Source organism: Gopherus flavomarginatus, chromosome 8, assembly GCF_025201925.1.
Source record: "Gopherus flavomarginatus isolate rGopFla2 chromosome 8, rGopFla2.mat.asm, whole genome shotgun sequence".
NCBI lineage: Eukaryota > Metazoa > Chordata > Testudines > Testudinidae > Gopherus > Gopherus flavomarginatus.
In genome coordinates, this window is record NC_066624.1 from 64439249 (window position 1) to 64464081 (window position 24833).

Genomic DNA, 24833 nt, shown 5'->3' on the forward strand with positions numbered 1-24833 from the left:
GCGAAGTAAATGTGTGAACTGAGGCCCATGTGGCCACCCCACAAATGTCCTGGATGGGAACATGTGCGACATAGGCAGCTGATGAGCCTGAGCCCTCACAGAGTGTGCCCTAATGATAGGTGGCAGGGGGATCCCTGCCAAATCATAACACATGCGTATGCATGAGGTGATCCAGCGGAAAAGGCACAGCGTGGAGATGGGTTGCCCCTTAGCCTGCTCGACCAATGCAATAAAGAGTTGAGAAGATTTCTGGAACAGTTTAGTCCAATCCAGGTAAAAAGCCAACACCCTACGCATATCGAGCGTGTGGAGGCAGCATTCCTCGAAGGAATAGGGCTTGGGACAGAGCACGGGAAGCAGGATGCTCTACTCCGTATGGAAGGCAGAGATCACCTTTGGGAGGAACGTTGGGTGTGGGCGGAGCTGGACTCTATCCTTATGGAAAACCGTATGGGGGGTTCTGAGGTTAAGGCCCTGAGCTCTGAGACACGTCTTGCCAACGTAATCGCCACCAGGAAGGCCACCTTCCAGGAGAGGTGCGACTAGGAACACATGGCCAGGGGTTCGAAGGGGGATCCTGTGAGACGGGACAAGACCAGGTTGAGGTCCCATTGCAGTACTGGGGGCCTGGCGTACAGGAACGAGCGGTCAAGGCCCTTTAGAAACCGGGAGGTCAGAGTGGGAGAAGACCGAGTGGCCTTGCACCGGCAGGTGAAAGTCTGATATGGCCGCCAGGTGCACCCTGACAGAGGCAGACACCAGCCCCTGGGCTCTAAGGAATAGGAGGTAGTCCAGGATAAACTGTAGGGGCGCGGTGGAGGGGGACATTCCCCGCTCACTCGCCCATCTGGCAAACCTGGACCACGGAGGTGAGCCGTTCTCAGGGAGATATTGTGGGCTATGCAAAACTCCCATAGGTTCAGGGCTTTCTGGCAGAGGGCAAGGGAGCAAGACCCGTCTTGCCTACTGATCTAGTACATCGCGGCGGTGTTGTCCGTGAGGACTCTGACCACTTTGCCACAGAAGTGCATGAGGAACACCACGCACGCCAACCGAACCACCCTAAGCTCCTTGACGTTTATGTGAAGGGGCAAGTCCGGAGACAACCAGGTTCCTTGGATTTGCACCTTCCCCGTGTGGGCTCCCTTGCCCAGGTCCGAAGCATCGGACATCAGGTCTACAGACAAGTTGGTCTCCATGAAGGGAACTCCTTGCAACATATTGCCCAGGCAGGACCACCACAGGAGGGAGGCGAGAATCGGGGGCAGAACCGTCAGAACCTTGCCCACACCATCCCGAGCTTAGGAGAACTGGGGGGCCAGCCATAACTGGAGGGCCTCATACGGAGCCTGGCACGGTGGACCATGTACGTGCATGCCGTCATGTGTCCCAGAATCTGAAGACATGCCCTCACCATGACCGAGGCAACGAGATCCCTTAGGGTCTCGAATCTGTCCCGGGGGAGAGACACTGTGGCCTTGGAGGAGTCCAGTAGGGCCCTAATGAACTCTATGCACTGAACTGGCACTAACGTCAATTTGGTCTCGTTCACAACCAGGCCTAGACCAGTGCATGTCGAGAGGAGCAGCTCTATGTGGGACTCCACCTAGCAGTGGGACTCTCCCTTGAGGAGCCAATCGTCAAGGTAGGGGAAGATTTGTACACCCTCTCACCTGAGGTAGGCCACTATCACTTAGTGAAAACCCTGAGAGCCGTGGATAGGCCAAAGGGGAGGACCGTGAATTGGTAGTGGTCCATTCCCACCATGAATCGGAGGAAGCGTCTGTGCCCCTTGAAAATATGGACATGAAAGTACACGTCCTGGAGATCCAGGGCCATGTACCAGTCCCCCAGGTCTAGGGAGGGGATAATAGAGGCCAAGGACACCATGCGGAACTTGGAACGGGTCAGAAATCTGTTCAGGTTGCACAGGTCCAGAATAGGCCTGAGACCCCCTTTTGCCTTCGGGATGAGGAAGTACCGGGAGTAGAATCCTTTGCTCTGAAACGAAACCAGTACCCTTTTCCATCAATCCTAGGTGGAGCAACCGGTCCACCTCCTGACGCAGGAGACAGACGTCTCCTGGGTCCATCACGGATGGTAGGTGGTTTGGTGGAGCTGAAGTGAACTGCAACTCTTAACCCTTGGAGATGGTACTGAGGATCCATTGGTCCAAGGTTATGTGGGACCATGGCCTGAGGAAGGCAGATAATTGTGTTTTACAACCAAACTTTATTAACCGGGGAGGGGAGGGAGGGCTCTCCCTGGCAACAGTCCTGGTGCCCCGCTGCCGACAGTCAAAACCACCTCTTTCCTTGCCTCTTGCCCTTAGAGGGCCCAAGCTGCGGGGCAGAGTGGGACTGGTGCTGAGACTGATGCTTCTGGTCTCTGGGTCTTTTGTATGGGGGCTCATATCTGCTCCTCACAGGTTGAACCGCTGGAAGCAATTTGGCCTTGTCCTTAGCCGGAGGGACATAGAGGCCCAGGATCTTCAGGGTGGTCCGGGAATCCTTCATCCCATGCAGACTGACGTCCGTCTGGTCCACAAAGAGCGCCTTGCCATCGAACGGGAGGTCCCGCATCAGTGATTGCGCCTCCACGGACAGACCAGATAGCAAGAGCCACGACACCCTACGCATGGGGATCACCGAAGCCATCAAGCGGGCCACCATGTCCACCACATTGGACACTGCTTCCAAGGCCACTTTTGCCGCCCCTAATCCCTCTTCCCACAGAGCCTTGAAGTCCTTCCTGTCCTGGTCCGGGAGGAGGGGCTCAAATTTAGACAGGGACTCCCACAGGTTGAAGTTGTACCTGCTGAGTAGGGCCTGGTGGTTGGGTACGTGAAGCTGGAAGCTAGCCAATGAATAAACTTTTCTGCCAAAGGAGTCCAGCCTCCTGGCATCTTTATTTTTTGAGGTGGGCGCGGGCTGGCCCTGACGCTCTCTGTGGTTTACCAATTCCACAACAAGTGAGTTGGGATTCGAGTGTGAATACAAGTATTCATGGTCCTTCACTGGCACAAATTATTTCCTCTCGGCCTTTTTCGAGATTGGGGTCAGGGAGGTGGGAGTTTGCCACAAGGAGTTTGAAATGTTGGCAATACCCTGGTGCAGAGGTAGGGCCACATGGCCCAGTGCCAAGGGAGACAGGACATTAAAGAGGGAATAGGATGGGCCCTCCATCTCCTCGGCCTGCAGCTGGAGGCTGGAAGCCACCCACTTTAGCAGGTCCTGGTGCAGAAGAACGGCTGCTGTGCACCGAGTGGTGCGGGGAGGAGTCTTCAGAGTGGGAACAGCGGCTGCTTGGAGTGGTCTGGTGGGCACCCAGAAGGGGCTTGCCTCATGACCTAGGGCCCATGCCCGGTTGAGCACTCAGGATGGCCAGGGACATAATGTCTGTCGCAGCCTGCACCGCCTCTGGCGTCGACGGCATCCGTACCGGTGGGGATGCCTGGGTGGACGCCAGCAGGCTGCTCTGCTCCACACGAGTCGGAGCCTTAGTGCCCGAGGAGGATTGAGGGCTACTCAGTGCGGGACCAGCCTCCTCCTTGTCCTTATCGTGGCGTCGTTGCGAGGTCGCACTCTTCCCTTGCTTTTTGGCAGGAGAGCGGCACTGGCTAGTCAACGGAGCTGTGCTATGTACTGACAACATGGTGGCCGGTGCCAAGTCCAATCAGCGCACCTGCATCGGGGTCCACGCCAACTCCATCAGGAGAGCTCAAAGCCTGAAGTCTCTCTCCTTCTTGGTTCTTGGCTTGAACGACCTGCAGATCTTGCAACAGTCATTAATGTGAGTCTCACCCAGGCAGCGAAGACACTCAGCGTGAGGGTCGCTCCTGGGCATAGAACGGCGACAGGAGTCCCACGACTTGAAGCCTGGGGCACAGGACATGCCCGAGCCCCTCTATTCACTGAAGAACAATCCACAATGGTACCACTAAGGTCAAGAAGAAGGGTTGCAGCAAAGCTGGAGCACAAAAGTTCTGACTACCGTCACTGGCGCAAGAAGGAACTGAGGGTGGGGGGAGCCCGCAGCTCCCCTTATAGAGTGATATACAGGCGCCACTCCAGGGGTCACCACGGTGCTCCCCCAGTACAGGTACTGCTAAGGGAAAAACTTCTGGCACTGGTGCATGTGGCGAGCATGCACATTTACTGTAGAATAGACAGGAGCAATCACTCGAAGCAGCAGCAAGTTTTCAGAAAGGGAATTTTGTCCCTATGCTCATTTCACCTCTTTTCCTATGGAACCATTATAGTAACTGCACGATACAGTTTATCTAGTTCATTCCCGTGTCAAGGCAGGATTGTACCCTACAATAATTTATGGTCGTGTAAATTTATGCATTTATACATTTGTTTACAGCAGTGTATTTTAACTAAAGAGTTATGATTTTGAGTAGTAAGTTATAAACTATCAAATTTACTTACATACCTTGGGTCAAGGAGACTTCTCAAAAACTGGAAAAGCAAGAATTGGTCCTGAATAGTAGGAAAAACAAAAAATAATTAATATTTTAATATAATAATCTGGTTCAGAGTTGTCTGAAGTTATATCCATTGAAAGAAATACCATTCACTCTTATGGTACTGATGCTCATGAAGAGCGAAGGACATAAATCCACACCATGTAGAGGTCAAGCATAGGAGTTTATTACACACAGTGCTGGCGGAGTGTCACCTTGCTTATTAGGCTCAGAGACACTGTCAATCAATTACTTACAATAGAATATATAGATTTTCCATGGGCAGGGGAAAGTAACAGGGTAGGCAGTTCCACACCCAGGAATAGGTTTTGCAGCAAAACAAAATAAGCACATTAGCCAATGGTTAACAGGTTACACAATGTCTCCGCCCGTGGTTTAAATTTAGCAAGTTAATATTTAATTAATACTTTAATAAAATGTTTTTAGTATAAAATATGTTGAATTTTGATTTGGGGTCCATAGGAATGGAGCAACTCCTTTAACTGTTCAACAGGTACATTCGTAGGGTTAAAGCAAAAAAACAATGAAAGTATATGGCAATAAAGATTGTCTCCTTTATGTCTTAGGGCAGGCACTGGTCCCTGGGAAAGGAGGTGGAAAGATGCCTTATCTTATATTGACATGTGCCAACTTTTCATAAACTCAAAATTGGATCTGTGGGAAAAACATCTCCCTACAGAAAAGACTAACACAATAAAAACAGGGATTTTTTTGTTCAATTTGAAACATAATTATTCAGTTATTGCTTTAACAGCTGGCATTTCTACTGACCAAGCATATCTTAGCCAAGGCAACGTTATTTTGTTTATCCCAGCTTTCTATTAGCTGATCACTATTTGTTAGGCCTCTGGTCCCTTGACCATACTCTGGACTTTGGGTCTGGAAAAGAGCTGGCACAATCCATATACCAGGCTGTTATATAAAATGCACATGGATTTTAACCCTTCAAAAAGTCTGGTCAGAGCCTCTGCCTTGAGCAAATCTCTTAAACCAGTTTCATTTGGTATAATTCCTCCTAGTCTAGCGGTTGTTTTTTGGATTGTAAAAGGACACCATGATTTTATGAACAAGTGCTAGCCATCCAGACTTAGAAACCCTGCAGCTGTGCTGTCAAGTGAAGCAATCTGAGGTTCACAGATAATCTCTTTTGGTCTTAAAATGTATCTATGATCTAGTTCAATAGTTCTCAAACTTTTGTACTGGTGACCCCTTTCACACAGCAAGCCTCTGAGTACAACTCCGCCTTATACATTAAAAACACCTTTTTTATATATTTAACACCATTATAAATGCTGGATAAAAAGCAGGGTTTGGGGTGGAGGCTGACAGCTTGTGACACCCCCATGTAATAACCTTGTGCCTCCCTGAGGGGTCCCAACCCCCAGATCTAGTCTGACCTTCACAGGCTATAGAATTTTACCCAGTGATTCCTACACCTAGAACCGTAACTTGTGGCTGAAATAGAGCATCTCTGGAAAGTCATTCATCTTTAGTTAACAACCCATGATGGAGACTTTACCACGTCTCTTGGCAATCTGTTCCAACGGTTAACTACCTTTACAGTAAAAAACGTCTATCTTATTTCCAGTTTGAATTTGTCCAGCTTCAACTTCCCCCTCTTTGGATTGCATTATGCCTTTGTCTGCTAGATTAAAGAGCTCTCCACTGTTAGATACCTTTTTCCTGGGTAGGTAATTACAGATCCATCAACTCTGAACCTTCTCTTAGATAAGAGAAACAGACTGGACTCCTGAAGTTTTACCATAAGACTGTTTTCCAGACTTTGAATCACTCTTGCAGCTCTCAGTTTTTAGCAACTTTTTAGAAACCAAGACACTAGTTCTGAACACAGTATTTCAGCAGTGGTCTTACCAAGGAGTGGATAAACCTTGCTGTGACAACAACTCAACTCTGGGAGGATCTTTGGACAGAATAAGCAGCTCTAAGAAACAGGCCTGTAACCCACGCACTTTAAGGCTCTCATGCAGAAGCAATTACTGCATGCAGTGTCAATCCTTTGAGCCCTTTTAGGAAGTCTTACAGACAACACAGTCCCCAACAGTGTCTTTCCCTTTATCATAGTCATCAAAAATGGGGAGCACCTCTTAAGTGCAGGTTATTTGCTGGATCTACCAGAATTGGCAAAGCTTGAGGTACCAAACAACGAAAAGCTGTTGAAACCATCTAATTAAACGTTTCAAAAACCAGGACAATCTAACCAACAGCAGAACTATTTATAATATTATAACTATCACAACAAAAATGAAGATTGGTTCTGTCCCTCTCCAGCAGCAGGACAGATAAGAACAGATGGTCTATATAAAATTGGCTTGAGGGACAGTCATGTTGAATGGATCCTGGCAGGCACTACATTTGGGGCAGCTAGGAAAGCAGCTCTTTTAAACCTTGTTTAGGGACTCAGAGTGCTTCGATGGAATGTACTGATGCCAAGCACAGAAGGGGGTAGGCAGCTTCTTACTAGTGGAAATAATCTGACTCCTTGCTGTATATTTGTATGGAGGAGGAGAGCACCAAGGGTTCCATTTATCAGAGGGTAGCCGTGTTAGTCTGGATCTGTAAAAGCAGCAAAGAATCCTGTGGCACCTTATAGACTAACAGACGTTTTGGAGCATGAGCTTTCGTGGGTGAATACCCACTTCCTCAGATGCATGTAATGGAAATATCCAGGGGCAGGTATATATATGTGTGCTAGCAAGCAAGCTAGAGATAACGAGGTCAGTTCAATCAGGGAGGATGAGGCCCTGTTCTAGCAGTTGAGGTGTGAAAACCAAGGGAGGAGAAACTGGTTCTGTAATTGGCAAGCCATTCACAGTCTTTGTTCAATCCTGAGCTGATGGTGTCAAATTTGCAGATGAACTGAAGCTCAGCAGTTTCTCTTTGAAGTCTGGTCCTGAAGTTTTTTTGCTGCAGGATGGCCACCTTAAGGTCTGCTATAGTGTGGCCAGGGAGGTTGAAGTGCTCTCCTACAGGTTTTTGTATATTGCCATTCCTAATGTCTGATTTGTGTCCATTTATCCTTTTCCGTAGAGACTGTCCAGTTTGGCCGATGTACATAGCAGAGGGGCATTGCTGGCATATGATGGCGTATATTACATTGGTGGATGTGCAGGTGAATGAACCAGTGATGGTGTGGCTGATCTGGTTAGGTCCTGTGATGGTGTCGCTGGTGTAGATATGTGGGCAGAGTTGGCATCGAGGTTTGTTGCATGGATTGGTTCCTGAGCTAGAGTTATTATGGTGTGGTGTGCAGTCACTGGTGAGAATATGTTTCAGGTTGGCAGGTTGTCTGTGGGCAAGGATTGGCCTGCCACCCAAGGCCTGTGAAAGTGTGGGATCATTGTCCAGGATGGGTTGTAGATCCTTGATGATGCGTTGGAGGGGTTTTAGCTGGGGGCTGTATGTGATGGCCAGTGGAGTCCTGTTGGTTTCTCTCTTGGGTTTGTCTTGCAGTAGGAGGCTTCTGGGTACACGTCTGGCTCTGTTGATCTGTTTCCTTATTTCCTCTTGCGGGTATTGTAGTTTTTGAGAATGCTTGGTGGAGATTTTGTAGGTGTTGGTCTCTGTCTGAGGGGTCAGAGCAGATGCGGTTGTACCTCAGTGCTTGGCTGTAGACAATGGATCGTGTGATGTGCCCGGGATGGAAGCTGGAGGCATGAAGGTAGGCATAGCGGTCAGTGGGTTTTCGATATAGGGTGGTGTTAATGTGACCATCACTTATTTGCACCGTGGTGTCAAGAAAATGGACCTCCCGTGTAGATTGGTCCAGGCTGAGGTTGATGGTGGGGTGGAAGCTGTTGAAATCATGGTGGAATTTTTCCAGAGTCTCCTTCCCATGGGTCCAGATGATGAAGATGTCATTTGTAAGGATTTAGAATTGTTTGGAAGGGACATACACCTTTCTGTTTCAGGCTACACATTGACCTCAGGCAGGGGGTTGGATGGAAATTCTCCCAGCAACAAGTTATTTCATAAATATGCAATTCAAGGTTTCTACACTTTTCTGTTGCAGCTGGTTCTGGCCACTATTAGAGATTGGACTAGATAGACCTCTCGTCTGAACCGCTCTGAAAATCCCTATGAATATGGCCAAAGCCAATTCAACTATAAAAACACAGTTCAATCCAAAGTGTGTTTGCAAGTTTTTACCTGAAGATTTTTAATGATTCCCTCAATCTGGTCATTGAAGTGAGTGGCTATCAGGTCTGCTGCTTTATTCGGGCTCAGAAATAGCAGCTCCTGGAGACAGAGGGAATAAAATACACAACCTTTAGTCTTACAGACTACAGGATCATGCATTAATGTTGATCCCACTCATACTGTAGTATACCTACAAATCTACATGATCACATCTAGAAGTGTAGTAACAGTGAATACCATTGGGTGAAGAATGCTTCTGAAGCAACAATTGAAAAAAGAAGATTAAGAGGTATAGAACAGACAGAGACAGAGCACAAAAATCCTCATACTGGTGAGGCATGTGCCTCAATCTTGAGCTGCAGGTGTCATCTCACCAGCTCTTCTTGCCTGTGTTCCATCCCTGTCGCTCTGACAAGACTTCCAGGTAGTGCCAGTTGTGCAGGTGTTTTGGTGACATGGCTCCTGTTGTGCAGGAAGTGGACTAAGACCATCAGCTAATTTCACAGGCCAGTCATTGGCAATCAAACAGTAATAACTTCAGATCAATACAGGCCTCTGTTGGACTGAAACCAGTGACAAAAAGGCTCTCTCTCATATCTGACATTAGGGAACCTAAAATGGAATCATTTTTCACCAAGGCAATATCACTACAACAAAAACAGACAGGATGGCAGGTGACAGGAAAAAAATTCACAAAGGAAACTCTTAATTCATTTTGATCTGATCAGAAGCACTTTTTCCTCAATTCCATACTGTCCTCATAGGTCATACATAGATTAATTTTCCACTCATGTACTTAAGGTTGGTAAGTGTAAGTTATTCACATATAAATACGGTACCAAGGAACCTGAAAAGTATTGAAAGAATGTGCTATTCAGGGACTAGCACACTATATACATTATAGTGGGCCACTACTAAAGCAATATAAAACGTGTTTCTAGCAAAGCCTACCTTACCACTACTCAGAATTTTGGCATAAATATTCTTTTCAGAGAAGGAATGAACTTGACTAAGTCAGAGTGATTTCTTCTGCCAACCTTCACATAAAGTGAATCATAATTTACAGTTACTCAAAGTTAAACAATGAGAAGCTTTGAGCTTAAGTTTAAGTAACTGAAAATGATCATTTTCAAATGAAATTCTGTACATCATTAATCCCCATGGAAGATAAATGCTTAGCTTACTTTGGAGAGAGATTTTTCATCCTGCAAGATAACAATTGTGAAAAATAATGTACCAAGAATGAACAGCTTTGCAGCTCTATAATTATAACTTGGCCGCCAAACGAATAAAATAATATTCACCACTTCGGTGTTACACAAATAGCTGAGAATTTGTGTCTCAAACTTTTTTGTTTTTTGTTTTATTTTAAATTGTGTTTGTACTGAACTTTGAAAAAGGGGAAGAAGAATTGTTTATTGGTTAGAGCAGGGGACTGTGAAACAGGATTTGTGTGTGGTATTCCTGACTTTGCCACTGATGTGCTGTGTGATTTTAACTTAACTTCTCTTTGACTCAGTTTGCCTCTGTAAAATAAGGATATTATCTTCTTTACAAGACACCAACTCATTGTGCATTGTCAAGTGTTTGGATGGAAGGCACAGTAAACATGCACTCTGTGTGCGCGCGCATGTGTGTGTGTGTGGGGTGTATTGAAAATACACACCCACACACACCCCAAAACGTATGGCAGTTATCAACTCCTCCTCTGCAGTGCTTCAGGAAACTCCTCTTCTACAAACCCTACCAAAATCAGCTATGCCATCCTCAAAGGCATACTCTCCTGCCTACAAAGAAGCACAAGGTGGAAAAGGGAGAAACTGGTTTAAGTTCAGAAAAACAAGCAATTCAGTCTATGCTATACCTCAATATGTTTCATAGCCTTCTGCCACACTGACTGCTTCTCCTCAGCACTGTACCCAGGAATGGATAGGATATTGTGGATGTAGTTGAACACTTCTTCCTGTAAGGCATAAAGTAAGAAGGTATAGCATGTTCAGGGCCGGCTTTAGGATGTACGGGGCCCGATTTGAACATTTTTGGTTGGGCCCTGGCAGGGATGACTAAAAAAAAAAAGTGTAAAAAAAAAAAAGCCTCTCATTTCTTCCATGTATTATTTACTTTCCACAACTATATAAATAATACAATTATATAATATGTACATTGCATCATATATGCTGTTTGCTTATTAATGACTGCCATTTCACATGTGTGGATCCCTGACACTCCCTGTGGGTGTGCACATGTGTGCATCCCAGCTGCTCCCTGCCCCCCTCATTGAAGCAGGTGTGCAGGGTTACTGCCCTGGGAACTGCAGGGCAGCAGTGGACATGGGGCTGGTTGGAGGCAGGGTCTAGCTGCAGGCAGGGCAAGGGGTGCAGGGCTGGCTGGAGACAGGGGGGTGTGGGGTGGGCTGGCTTCAGGCAGGGCCGCAGGGGGATGCAGCAGGGGTTGGAAGGGCTGGAGACAGAGGAGTGCAGAACTGGCTGGCTTCAGGCAGGGGAGTGCAGCGGGGTTGGCTGGACACAGGGCAGGGGATTTGGGGCTGGGTGTGGGCAGGGTGTGTGGGGGCTGGCTGGCTGGCTTTGGGCAGGGCCACAGGGGTGTGTGGCAGGGGGTGGCTGGAGACAGGGCAGGGGGTTTGGCAGGGGCTGGCTGTGGGCACGGAGTGCAGAGCTGGCTGGGGGCAGGGCAGGGGGTGCAGCAGAGGCAGCTGGAGCCCTGGCCCTTTAAATAGCCCCCAAGCCTCCTGCTATCCCAGGGCTCTGGGGGTTATTTAAAGGGCCCGGGGCTCCCCTGCTTCTACCCCACCCTGGACCTTTTAAATAGCGGCGAGAGCCCTGGAGAATACATGGGGGCGGCAGGGCTCCGGTGGCTATTTAAAGGACGAGGTGGCAGAGGCAGCTGGAGCCCTGGCCCTTTAAATAGCCCCCAGACCCCCTGCTATCCCAGGGCTATGGGGGCTATTTAAAGGGCCCGGAGCTCCAGCAGGGAGAGCAGGGCTGCGGGGCAGCTTGCCGCGCTCCAGCCAGGAGAGCGGGGCGGCTTGCCGCGCTCCAGCCGGGGCTCCAGCCAGGAGAGCGGGGCGGCTTGCCGCGCTCCAGCCGGGGCTCCAGCCAGGAGAGCGGGGCGGCTTGCCGCGCTCCAGCCGGGGCTCCAGCCAGGAGAGCGGGGCGGCTTGCCGCGCTCCAGCCGGGGCTCCAGCCAGGAGAGCGGGGCGGCTTGCCGCGCTCCAGCCGGGGCTCCAGCCAGGAGAGCGGGGTGGCTTGCCGCGCTCCAGCCGGGGCTCCAGCCAGGAGAGCGGGGCTGCGGGGTGGCTTGCCACACTCTGGCTGAGGCTCCGGCTCTCGGCGCGGGGCCCTCTTAGGCACAAGGCCTGATTCCTGGGAATCGGCTGAATTGGCCTAAAGCCAGCCCTGAGTATGTTCTGTTCCCAGCAATTTGAATATTCATCTGGGAAGTGCATCAGCGATAGCTTGCAAACTCACTTATTTGGACACAATCATTTTCAGACTAGCCACTAAATTGTACTTGCAACATGGACAATTGGTTATTTAAGGATTTCTTTGGTTGTTAGAGGTGAAGATAAACTGGTAGGGAGGTTTTAACATTATAGCTCTGCTCACAGAATTAAAACATACAGTCACAGGAGTGCACTTCAGAAGCAGAACTAGAGCTAGCCCAGCTTGGGAAGACCACGTCCATTGACTGAACCTCAGCTACTGGTAACAGTTATGGTTTGACCTTAAGTAGCTCCTAAAAGAGGAAAGGGAAAGTACGAGGAGGAGTAGAATTGTATGTGAAAAGGAGTGGCTGAGATTGTTGACATAGAGCAGCTTTGCTCTAATAACTGAGGAGATCGAAGTAGTCATCTTGTTCCCTTTGGGGAAGGATGGACTATGACCTCTTGCCGAAGAGAACAGATGAGAGGAGGGTGGAGCGTACTCCTTCAGAGTGAAGGTCATTGCTCCCACCTTCCCACTGTATTACTTGCTGGAGCTCATTCTCTCCAAGATTCTCCTGTGTCATCCTCAGCAGCTAACCAATTCTCCTTTATTCTCCCCACTTCCATCTATCACTCGCTCTAGTCCTCTGTTTCTTCTCCCTGTCTCTATTATCTACTTTTCTTTTCACTTCTATATGGGAGAAAAGTAGATTTCAGCCTGCAAGTCTGTAAGAGGTTTGCAATATCAGATCTAATATTCCAAAAAGAGATAAGCGGCAAGACTCTTCTACTGAGTCATGCTGCTGTCGGGTGTGAAAATTGGGCAGAAAAATGTAGAGTAATGTTCATTGACCTAATGGAAGATTACTTAATTGCAGCCAAGAAATAACAGTGGTTTGAAGTCTCTCGAGAGAGGGAACCATGGGCAGGGACAGAGGCGAACTGCTGGGAGAAACACTGGAAGCATGCCAAATTTAGGCTAAGTCTACACTGGAGGGAGGGTAGGAGGGAATGATGTCGACCTAAGATATGCAACTTCAGCTATGTGAATAGCATAGCTGAAGTCGTCGTACCTTAGGTCAATTAACCTGGCCGTGAAGATGGCAGCGAGCGACCGCTGCCGCTCCCCCGTCGACTACACTTCCGCCTCACCACAGTGGAGTTCCGGAGTCAATGGCAGAGCAATCGGGGATCGATTTTATCACATCTACACCAGACGTGATAAATTGATCACTACCTGCCGATCCGGCGGGTAGCATAGACATACCCTTATGAGCAAGCCTAGGCTCAGATGTACGTTATATATTGTGGTTTAAGTCAACGAAGACAAACCCCAGGAAGGAGGCGACTTTTGGACACTAACCTAAGCCTCAACTACACTAGATAGATCGATTGTAAAACTGACAGGGAGGGAAAAAAAAAAATCTAGATGAGAATTGAGAATTTAAAGGACATTTTATTAAAATGTCAATAAATACAAATACCGTAATCATTTAACAATGCTGCATCAGTTTAAAAAAAATCCTGGTTTAGTGAAGTGAAAGCAACAATAAAAAAATAAAAAGATAATCTATAACACATGGAAAAAATGGGAAATTGATAACAATGAATATAAATCAGAAGTTAAAACAGACATTACAGGAAGGCAGGTTAGATACCTCTTCTGGCCATAGAATCTAAGCAAGTATCAGAAGAAAAATCTATGGCCAGCTAAATTAAGAATAATAAATAGATTTTTCAAAAAAATATTAGGAAAAAAAGGAACTGTAATAACGGTTTATAACTAAATGAAGAGGGTAACTTATCAATAATGATACAGACAAGGCAGAAGCATTCAATAAATATTTCTGTTCTCTATTTGGAAATAAGCTGGATGACGTATTCATATAATAGAATGATTAAATACTTTCTATTCCAACCATAACCACAAGGAGGATGTTATACAGCATCTACTAAAGTTAAAAAAATTTAGGGTCAGCATGACTGGATGATTTGCACTCAAGGAGTTTTAAAAGAGTTGGTCAAGAAGCAATTTGACTCACTGGTGTTAGAAATCTAATGACAGCCACCTCACCTGGACTAGTGTAAAAGAGCCCTACTATGGATGCAAGAGCAAACCTTACAGTTATTCAGGATGGGTACTGTAGACACATTGAAAATCAGCATAAAACAATGAACTGGTACATACAAGGGTCATAGAACACTCTAGTGTAGACCAGGACTCAGCGTGTGCCCAGGGTTGATGGAAAAGGAGGGGGTTCTAACTGTACAAGATCGATGACAGGAACTGTTTTACTTGCCAAGGGGGCTGGGGGGGGAAGAGGAGCTACTCTCTTCTTGGCTGAGGAAAAGTTTAGAGCATTACATATTTACCTACCTTTCTCACTGGATCACGCAAGTAACAATCAATGATTTTGTCATAGAGATGCTCCCGTTCATACATAAACTCACAAATTTGGTAGCTGAAATAAAGAAAGTTTGCATTTTAGAAAGACTCTGCTCTTTGACACCAGATAAGAAATGGAGAATAGAATGCCCATCTCATTCTCAGTTCTGAGGCAGCAGAAAACAATTACACAGCCCAGACATGAGGGGATAAATATGTAACTTACAAATAATAATGACATTATTAATGAAGTGTCCTGTCTAAATACTCCTGGAGGAATATTTCCCTGCTGTCTTTGTGAGTGGAAGAAACACTGCCCCTAGAAACCTACTCATTATCTCCAATCATTCATGATGGAACTGAATGGTTATCCTGGGTGGTTGGTTAGAAACCAAGACAGAAAACTAAGGATGCAGGGAAAACAGCTATATTACAGAGATGATCATCTGCATTTTGTTTCTGCCCTGTTACTTCAGACTGGTTTGACACTCCTCAAGTAAACTAATTACTTGGTAACAATCTGAGATTTTCCCCCTCAAGAAGTATCTTATTGGTCAGAGAATAAAGAATTCTTTCAGGACTGTCTTCTGCCATTTTTCACAGATACATACATTTTAAGTCCAGAAGAGACTATTATGAACATTTAGTCTGATCTACATCCTAGACAGAGACTGTCACTCAATAATTCCTGCATCAAGTACAGAACCTTCTAGCTGAGCTAGTGCAGATCTTTTAGAAAGAGAAGTCCAATCTTGATTAAAAACTGTAAGTAATGGAGAATCCATCTCATCATTCCTGGGTAAGTTGTTCCAAAGGTTAAGTAAAGTACTAACAGTGTTGAGAGCCCCACGTTTTTCACAAATCAGACCACCACAAAACACAACATAAAACAAAATACAATGAAAATAACTCACAGCACAGCAGTGGCTCCTGCTGCGCCTCAGCTTCCCACTCCAGGCGTTGCAACCTGCTGCACAGGGTCACAATATTACTCATGTTTGGACTGGCTGCCCCTCCAGTTCAAACATTAGCAGCACTGCAACCCTGTGCAACAGGTCACAATGTCCTCTGCAGGAAGCCAGGCCTACCTCTGCAGGGTGAGTACTAGGTAGACTCACTCAGCAAACTCTTGCCTGGGGACAGGACCCAGTACCCTCATGTGCACAAAATGGATAAAATTAAACACAAAATTCCTGAAAAATAAAATACTATAAAAATGGGTTCTAAGAACTTGCATCATCTTTCTAGTCTGAATTTGTGTAGCTTCAGCTTAAGAACTATTTTTCACCAAAAGCGCTCCCAATGAGACACCTGTTTACAGTGCTGAAAAATACAATTTTGGGGAACCAGCTCTATAAACAACAACATAGATCCCAAGAATGAGTGGAGCCTGTCAGTCTTCTTCTCCAACTCTCATCCATTCCCTCCCCATTTGGCTTGTGATAAGCTCCACCGAATGAGGCCCTGCCATGCTTCAGCTGGTCCTCCCCGCCACAAGACTATGGTCCAACCTTCATCCCGCCTGCTTCCCTACAACATGAAAGTACTACTCTAGGATAAATGGGCAACCCAGTGATGGGTAGCAAAGGAGCGTGCTGCTTTTTATTTCCAAAATACGGCCAACTCTAGGCTAAACATGTTGTCTGAGGAATGCATGGTGGAGTGTGGCATATGAAGTGCTGCTACTGTTGGCCAGCTTTCATATCTAACAATGAGTTTTGATTCCAAAGCCAGGAAGAAATTATGTAAAAACAGTGTCCAAACTGAAGCAAGTATGGTCTGTGTGCCAGGCCTCAAGCCTGCTGATGGACTCCAATCAATATGCCTTCACAGCAGGCTATGATAAAGGAACTGCACTGGTACAGCTTCCTGACTGATCTCTTCCAGGCAAGGGAAGATGATCAGGAATCCATGTTAATTCCCAGAGCTATCAACTGTTTTACAATGCTGCTAACCACATGGTGTCACTAATGCATTTGCAGGCCTTACAGGGACGGACAACATTGCTTGAGTGACCTGTTGTGGGTGCTAGGCAGAACTGAGCACTTGCTTGTCTTCATTAGACAGATGCCACTCTACTTTATATTCCAGTGCTTCTGTCCTTCCTAGTATGGAGGAAAAGAGCTCACCATGTCTGAAGTTGCGACTTGGATGGCTATTTTTTGGCTGAACTCAAGCAAGACTGAGAATACTTTCAGGAGGGGAAAAGTTGCCAAAGGAGATGGCGGAAATTCTCAGCACCTCTGAAAGATGGGTTTATGTCTGCTGTTTGATTTTAGGTTTGGCAACCCGAGGGCTGATCTGAATCCCCAGATACTTCTAAATGCCTTTAGGATGTGGACCCCCCCACCCTCTGTAGTCACCCATCATTACATTACAGTCATTACAATATGCCCTACAGAGACCAGGTGAAACTTGACTATTTTACTTTACATGATAGAATCAAACTCAAAGCTAGTCAAGTTTCACATGATTTGGGGTTCCATTCTGGAAGGTTCACACAGCTCCGCTGACAGTACTGCAAAGAAGAATTGAAAATAATCAGGATGACATTAAATACAAATGGACAGAGAGATTAGATACGAACTGACAATAAGAAAATACAAGCGAATATGTTTGGAGGAAAGTAATCCAACCACAGCTGCAGAACAGCAGTGAGATACTTGGAATGACTACATAACTTCAGTGATGATTAAAATGGCTGAGAGGGCTGCAGGAGGACTTTTAAAAATCAGATATTATACACTGTAAAAACAAAAAAAGCTTACAATTCAGCTTTTTCTGCCATAGGGATGAGACGATTCTCTTCAAACTGTACTATCCCTCCAGCTTGCAGTAGTTCTAAAAGGACCTGAAGAGATATTGAATAATTATTATTAGTTTTGTGGTATTACCTACTGCCTTGGATCAAACAAAGACTGTACCTGTCTGAAAGAGCTCACAACCTAAGAAACTGAATATTACTGTGAGTTTTAGTTTACAGATGTATTTAATTTTCGTTCTCCATAATTTGAAGGTCACATTTCCCTAGCGTTTTCCTGATGGTGCTATTGCTATCAAACACAAAACAAATGCAGGAAAATGAGTGACCCTCTCTGCCAGTGATGTGAGTGACTCTCCCTAGCAACAGGGAGCCAGAGAATGATAGAGAAAACCAAGTAGCCTGGATCTTCCCAACTTAATGCCAGAAAAGGTGACAAGACATGACCCACCAGGAGAATAATTAAGAAGCTACAAATCAGAAAACTAATTATTAAAAAAAAGCAACTGAACTTAGGCCATGTCTATGTGAGACAGCTACACTGATTTAACTTCAACTGGCTTTTAAATATTTGCATATTTTGTCCTGGTTTTAAAATGAAAACATTTTCATTTTCTACTCCAACTCCATCTCTCCCATAGCATCAGTTATTCTTCTACAGAGATAGGCAGGCTATATATGTCAGGAAAAAGACAACATTTAGGTACATGTAAGGCCTAGTGAGATTGAAGCATAAATAGGAATTGAAGTAAAACACTTGAGCCCAGATATCACAGTGGTAGTAGCGTGGGGGGAATACACTGTCCTAATTAAACCTAGACAAATGCCATGTTAACTCCATGTGTGTCACACTTTCTGCAGGAATCTAGATTACAAAAATCCTGATGGCCTTGGGGGTTCATCTGGGGACAGGAGGAAAGGTTCTCTCTCTCTCTCTCTTTAGGGGGCTGTTTCAGACCCCAGGAGATGGGATCTATAGTACTCATCTCCAGGTCCTGTTCTGCCACTGCTCCTGGTTGTGCACTGCTCATGTCCTCCCTTCCCACCCCCCAGTGAAAGTTTCCATTTTGGTACATTAGCCCCAATACAGCCTGTGGTCACACACTCGGTCTTCTAACCAGGTTAATCCTCCTCTAGAGATTGGTAATTCCTAGCACTTTTTTTGATCAGTTTTTCTCTTACACATAATGAAATACACCTCTAAAGACTGCTACCTGCTGTCTCTCTGAGTGTCGGGAATCATCATCAGGGCTGCACAGAAATTCAAGGACCTGGTCAAGGAGAAAAAGATGACTATTTTCATTATATATTAAAAAACAACTAGGAGTCCTTGTGGCACCTTAGAGACTAACAAATTTATTTGGGCATAAGCTTTCGTGGGCTAAAACCCACTTCATCAGATGCATGGAGTGAAAAATATAGTAAATATATATATATACACACATATATATATATATATACACACATATATATATATACATATATATATATATATATATATATACATACACACACACACACACACACACACACAAAAGATGGGAGTTGCCTTACCAAGTGGGGGGTCAGTGCTAACAAGGCCAATTCAATTAAGGTGGAAGTGGCCTATTCTCAACAGTTGACAAGAAGGAGTCAACATCAAGAGAGGGAAAATTACTTTTGTAGTGCTAACAAGACCAATGCAATCAAGGTGGACGTCGGCTATTTCCAACAGTTGACAAGAAGGTGCATCAGCAGAGGGAAAATTACTTTTTATAGTGATCCATCCACTTTCAGATGTTTGTGCAGCCTTACTCTAAAGCTCTAAGGTCCTTCATTAAATACACTATTATCCATTGGTGTTGCCCCACCAAATCAGGCTATAGACTTGCCTTGCTCTAGGGTTTGTATGAAGTGGTATAGCAACACCAATGCAGCTCCATTGGTGCAAACCCCTAGTAAGGTACAGCTTATCCTACTTTCAGACTGTACAGAAACATGCTGACCATTAAACCATTCCTTATACAAATCCATATACATTATACTTAATTGATACATTCTTAAATCAGGTAATCTGTTGGGTCCTTTATTCTGCCATCCCACAGTTAGTGGCATGTCTTTACTGTTCTCAGAGAGAGGGTTGCAGCCAGTGCCAAAAGATTAACATTTTGGTTCTCTCCGTCCCAACACCCGCACTTTCCCCAAACACACAAAATCTACAGGAAATAGACGGAAGCCTGCCTTTCCATGGCAAGGAAAGATTCCAGTGTCTGAGGAAAAATAAAAGACAAATAGACACTATAACATCGTTACTGCACATGTTCTTCACCTCAGGAGACATGTGGAGGGGACAGAAGCAGAGGTTTCCCCCATATCTTACACAATTACATAAGTCACAGCAAGCTGAGATAAGAACAAGTATTTAAAACATTAGCACTTTTGTGGTGCCTTCATGTTGTTTCTGAAATCACAACCACTGAGCCCCCAGACAATATCCCACCCACTATGTGGCAGGTAACAGATCTTCAGTACAGCCTGAACCTACAGTGCAATTTGTAATTTATTTGTGGAACTTGCACATCAGAGACCTCCATATTAGCTGACAATGGACAATGGAACATTTACCTGGTCAAAAAGGGTCCTGTTTACAAACAGTGTATTGTTGGGCTTAGCCAGCTGCCGGGCAAGAAAGGTAAAAAGACAGCCAACTTGTGATGGGGTGAAATCAGAATTTTCCACCATAACCTTGTGAGCGAGAGAAAAAACAAAATATGATTTATCCATTAATCAATCACCTTTGAAACACATAAAACAAGATGCAACAGCATGACACACTAGAAGTAACACTAGCTGCACCAGAGTGAACTGTGAGGTGTTTAGAGAGCAGCATAGCATCTTACAGGCTTTCAAAGTTGTGGCAACACAACTCTGCTTAGTGATCAAGCCTGCTACTTCCTTACATGCCCGTTCAACATAAAACTTACTTCTGTCTTGAAGACAGTTTCATTCATTAACAGTCACCCTGTTTGGTATTCTTTCCTGGATGGTTTTAAAAAGCAGCTTTGGCTCCCATTTCAGATTAGATCAGATGTCCCGATGACCCAGTTAGAAAGTAAGTGCAGTGACTAGCGGCATAAGAGAAAGCTGGAAAAAAGGGCCTGGAACAGAGGGAGTATGGGGGAAGCCAGGTGGGGCTGCACTTACATATACACCTCTACCCCAATATAACGCTATCCGATATAACTTTGGGAGGGCTTTGGGATGTATGGCGGCATTCATGGACAGAGGACTGTTCTCTCGGGATGGACTGAGGAGGGAAGGAATTAGACTTCGAGGATGGAAGTTGGCACAACTGATTAAGAGAGTTTTAAACTAGGAACTGGGGGGAGATGGTTGGGAGATGTCCAGGTAATCTCCATGCCGGATTTTAATGTTGAGAGGGAAGAAAACAATGCAAAAAAAGGATACTGTCATGGGTAGGAGAATGGACATACGGAGGAAAGGTACTGTAGATACAATTCTAACAGGTCATACTGGCGGTAGAACATCTGGGCCTAATCAGGTAAAGAATGTGAGTGAAGCCAAACAGCAAGAATTAAGATGTTTGTACACCAATGTGAGGAGCCAAGGTAACAAAATGGAGGAACGAGAGTTACTGGTGCAGGAAGTGAAACTGGATATTATAAGGATAACAGAAACATGGTGGAAAAGTAGTCATGACTGGAGTACAGGTATTGAAGGGTATGTGTTGTTAAGGAAAGACAGAAATAAAGGCAAAGGTGGTGGAGTAGCATTGTATATCAATGATGAGATAGTCTGTAAAGAAATAAGGGATGGAATGGAAAAGAGAGTCTGTCTGGGCAAAAATCACATTGGGGAAGAAAGCTACCAGAGCCTCCCCTGAGATAGTGCTTGGGGTGTGCTATAGACCTTCAGGATCTGATTTGGATATGGATAGAGACCTTTTTAATGTTTTTAATGAAGTAAATACTACTGGGAATGTGATCATGAGAGACTAACTTCCCAGATATAGACTGGAGGACAAATGCTAGGAATAATAATAGGGCTCAGATTTTCCTAGATGTAATAGCTGATAGATTCCTTCACCAAGTATTTGCTGAACGAACAAGAGTGGATGCTATTTTAGATTTGGTTTTGGTGAGTAGTGAGGACCTCATAGAAAACATGGTTGTAGGGGACAACCTTGGTTCAACCGATCATGAGCTAATTCAGTTTAAACTAAATGGAAGGATAAACAAAAATAGATCTGTGGCTAGGGTTTTTTATTTCAAAAGGGCTAACTTTAAAGAGTTAAGGAAATCAGTCCAATCCACTTACCTAACTAAAGAACTTGGGGATCTAAAGGTGGAGGAAGCCTGGAATTACTTCAGGTCAAAGTTGCAGAAACTATCAGAATCCTGCAACCCAAGAAAGGGAAAAAAATTCATAGGCAGGAATTGTAGACCAAACTGGATGAGCAAGCATCTCTGAGAAGTGATTAAGAAAAAGCAGAAAGCCTACAAGGAGTGGAAGATGGGAGGGATTAGCAAGGAAAGCTAACTTATTGAGGTCAGAACGTGCAGGGATAAAGTGAGTAAGGCCAAAAGCCATGTAGAGTTGGACCTTGCAAAGGGAATTAAAACCAACAGTAAAAAGGTTCTATAGCCATATAAATAAGAAGAAAAAGAAAAGTGGGACTGCTAAACACTGAGGATGGAGTGGAGGTTAAGGATAATCGAAGCATGGCCCAATATCTAAACAAATACTTTGTCTCGGTCTTTAAAGAAGAGTTTAGGGATAATGGTAGGATGACAAAAAGGAACAAGGATATGGAGGTAGATATTACCACATCCAAGGAAGAAGTCAAACTCAAACAGCTTAATGGGATGAAATCAGGAGGCCCAGATAACCATCCAAGAATATTCAAGGAACTGACACATGAAATTGCAAGTCCATTAGCAAGAATTTTTAATGAAACTGTAAACTCAAGGGTTGTACCACATGACTGGAAAATTGCTAACATAGTTCCTATCTTTAAGAAAAGGAAAAAAAGTGATCCAGGCTACTGTCCTGTTGGTTAGGCATCTCTTGTATGCAAGGTCTTGGAAAAAAATTTGAAGGAAAAAGTAGCCAAGGACATTGAGGTCAATGGTAATTGGGACAAAATACAACATGGTTTTACAAAACGTAGATTGTGCCAAACCAACCTTATCTCCTTCTTTGAGAAGGTAACAGATTTTTTAGATAAAGGAAATGCAGTGGACGTAATTTACCTCGATTTCAGTAAAGCATTTGATACGGTTCCACATGAGGAATTATTAGCTAAATTGGAAAAGATGGGGATCAATATGAAAATTGAAAGGTGGATAAGGAACTGGTTAAAGGGGAGATTACAACAGGTTGTACTGAAAGGTCAATTGTCAGGCCGGAGGGAGGTTACTAGTGGAGTTCCTCAGGGATCAGTTTTGGGACCAATCTTATTGAATCTTTTTAATACTGATCTTGGCACAAAAAGGGGGGAATGTGCTAATAAAGTTTGCCGATGACACAAAGCTGGGAGGTGTTGCCAATACAGAGAAAGACTGGGATATCCTACAGGAAGATCTGGATGACCTTGTAAACTGGAGTAATAGTAATAGGATGAAATTTAATAGTGAAAAGTGGAAGGTCATGCATTTAGGGATTAATAACAAGAATTATTGTTATAAGCTGAGGAGGCATCAGTTGGAAGTAACAGAGGAGGAGAAGGACCTCGGAGTATTGGTTGATCACAGGATGACTATGAGCTGCCAATATGATATGGCTGTGAAAAAAGCTAATGGGTCTTGGGATGCATCAGGTGAGGTGAGGTATTTCCAGTAGTGATAAGGAGGTGTTAGTACCATTAAACAAGGCAGTGGTGAGACCTCATCTGGAATAGTGTGTGCAGTTCTGGTCTCCCATGTTTAAGAAGGATGAATTCCAACTGGAACAGGTTCAGAGAAGGGCTACTAGGATGATCCAAGGAATGGAAAACCTGTCATTTGAAAGGAAACTCAGAGCTTGGCTTGTTTAGCCTAACCAAAAGAAGGTTGAGGGGAGATATGATTGCTCTCTATAAATATGTTAGAGGAATAAATACCAGGGAGGGATCGGAATTATTTAAGCTCAGTATCAGTGTGGACACAAGAACAAATGATATAAACTGGCTATCAGGAAATTTAGACTTGAAATTAGACAAAGGTTTCTAACCATCAGAGGAGTGAAGTTCTGGAACAGCCTTCAAAGGGGAGTAGTGGGGGCAAAAGACATATCTGGCTTCAAGACTAAGACTAAGTTTGATAAGTTTATGGAGGGGGTGGTATAATGGGATAGCCTAATTTTGGCAATTAATTCATCTTTGACTACCAGCGGTAAATATGCCCAGTGGTTTGTGATGGGATGTTCAATGGGGTGGGATCTGAGTTACTACAGAGAATTCTTTCCTGAGTGTCTGGCTAGTGAGTCTTGCCCACGTGCTCAGGGTTTAGCTGATCACCATATTTGGGGCTGGGAAGGAATTTTCCTCCAGGGCAGATTGGCAGAAGCTCAGGGAGGGTTCGCCTTCTTCTGTAGCAAGGGGCACAGGTCACTTGCTGGAAGGTTCTCTGCACCTTGAAGTCTTTAAACCATGATTTGAGGACTTCAGTAGCTCAGACACAGCTTTGATACAGGAGTGGGTGGGTGAGATTCTGTGGCCTGCATTGTGCAGGAGGTCAGACTAGATGATCATAGGATCCTTCTGACCTTAAAGTCTATGATTCTATTAATTCGGATATAATGCGGTAAAGCAGTGCTCCGGGGGCACGGGGCTGCACACTCCAGGGATCAAAGCAAGTTTGATATAACGTGGTTTTACCTATAATGCGGTAAGATTTTTTGGCTCTTGAGGATAGCGTTATATCAGGGTAGAGGTGTAGCTGCTGGGGTATCTATCTATGGCTGGGTAAGGGAATTCCTGAATTAACAGGGAAGGCATATTCAGACATGGTTACCTGAAGAGATGAAGCAGATGACTGCCTACACTCACTACTATGGTAGAGGCACCTGACTAAAGGGAGATGGGATTGTGCTTGTGCTTATAACAACATATGGAGATATACCTATCTCAGAGCTGGAAAGGACATCGAGTCCAGCCGCCTGCCTTCACTAGCAGGACCAAGTACTGATTTTGCCCCAGATCCTTAAAGTGGCCCCCTCAAGGACTGAACTCACAACCCTGGGTTTAGCAGGCCAATGCTCAAAACACTGAGCTATCCCCCTTCAGAGGGTTTGAATCTGCACATATGCTCTGGTACTCTAAGGACTCTGAATGAAGGGGAGCCTGAACAAACCTGGCTGTCTGGAGCCCTGGAATCAAAAGGGGATATTTGTGTCTAGACTTTACTCTCTGGGGAAGGGACTACTACAGGAGAATCTGTGGCTATGTTCTGGAAAATGAGTTACAGAATGAACAGGAGGGTCTCATTGCCTGCGTATGTGAACAATGGGGTGCTGTTCCCAAGTGAGAATGCCCGTGAAGCAGCTGAATTAAGAGGAGCATGTTTTTAAGCCATGCTCCGTATCTAAGGAGCCCCCAGCCCAAAGATATTCAACT

The 24833-nt window shown here is 45.1% G+C and overlaps 2 protein-coding genes across 5 annotated transcripts in view; one reads left to right on the forward strand and one right to left on the reverse strand.

Moving 5' to 3' along the window:
• The window catches only part of PPP2R3A (protein phosphatase 2 regulatory subunit B''alpha), a 767863-nt gene that overhangs the window by 171581 nt on the left and 571449 nt on the right, over positions 1–24833 (forward strand). The window lies entirely within an intron of this gene.
• Positions 1–24833, reverse strand: part of VPS8 (VPS8 subunit of CORVET complex) — a 231457-nt gene that overhangs the window by 88732 nt on the left and 117892 nt on the right. For all 4 annotated transcript variants that reach the window (XR_007775959.1, XM_050965339.1, XM_050965340.1 and 1 more), the window contains exons 28-34: positions 19844–19963; positions 18454–18510; positions 17247–17329; positions 14470–14554; positions 10512–10610; positions 8657–8746; positions 4438–4484 (exon numbers count right to left, since the gene is read on the reverse strand). Coding sequence is in view for 3 of the 4 variants with exons in the window: in XM_050965339.1 (XP_050821296.1) it covers positions 4438–4484; positions 8657–8746; positions 10512–10610; positions 14470–14554; positions 17247–17329; positions 18454–18510; positions 19844–19963 (581 nt within the window). In the remaining variant the exon portion in view is untranslated. The remainder of the gene's footprint in view (positions 1–4437; positions 4485–8656; positions 8747–10511; positions 10611–14469; positions 14555–17246; positions 17330–18453; positions 18511–19843; positions 19964–24833) is intronic.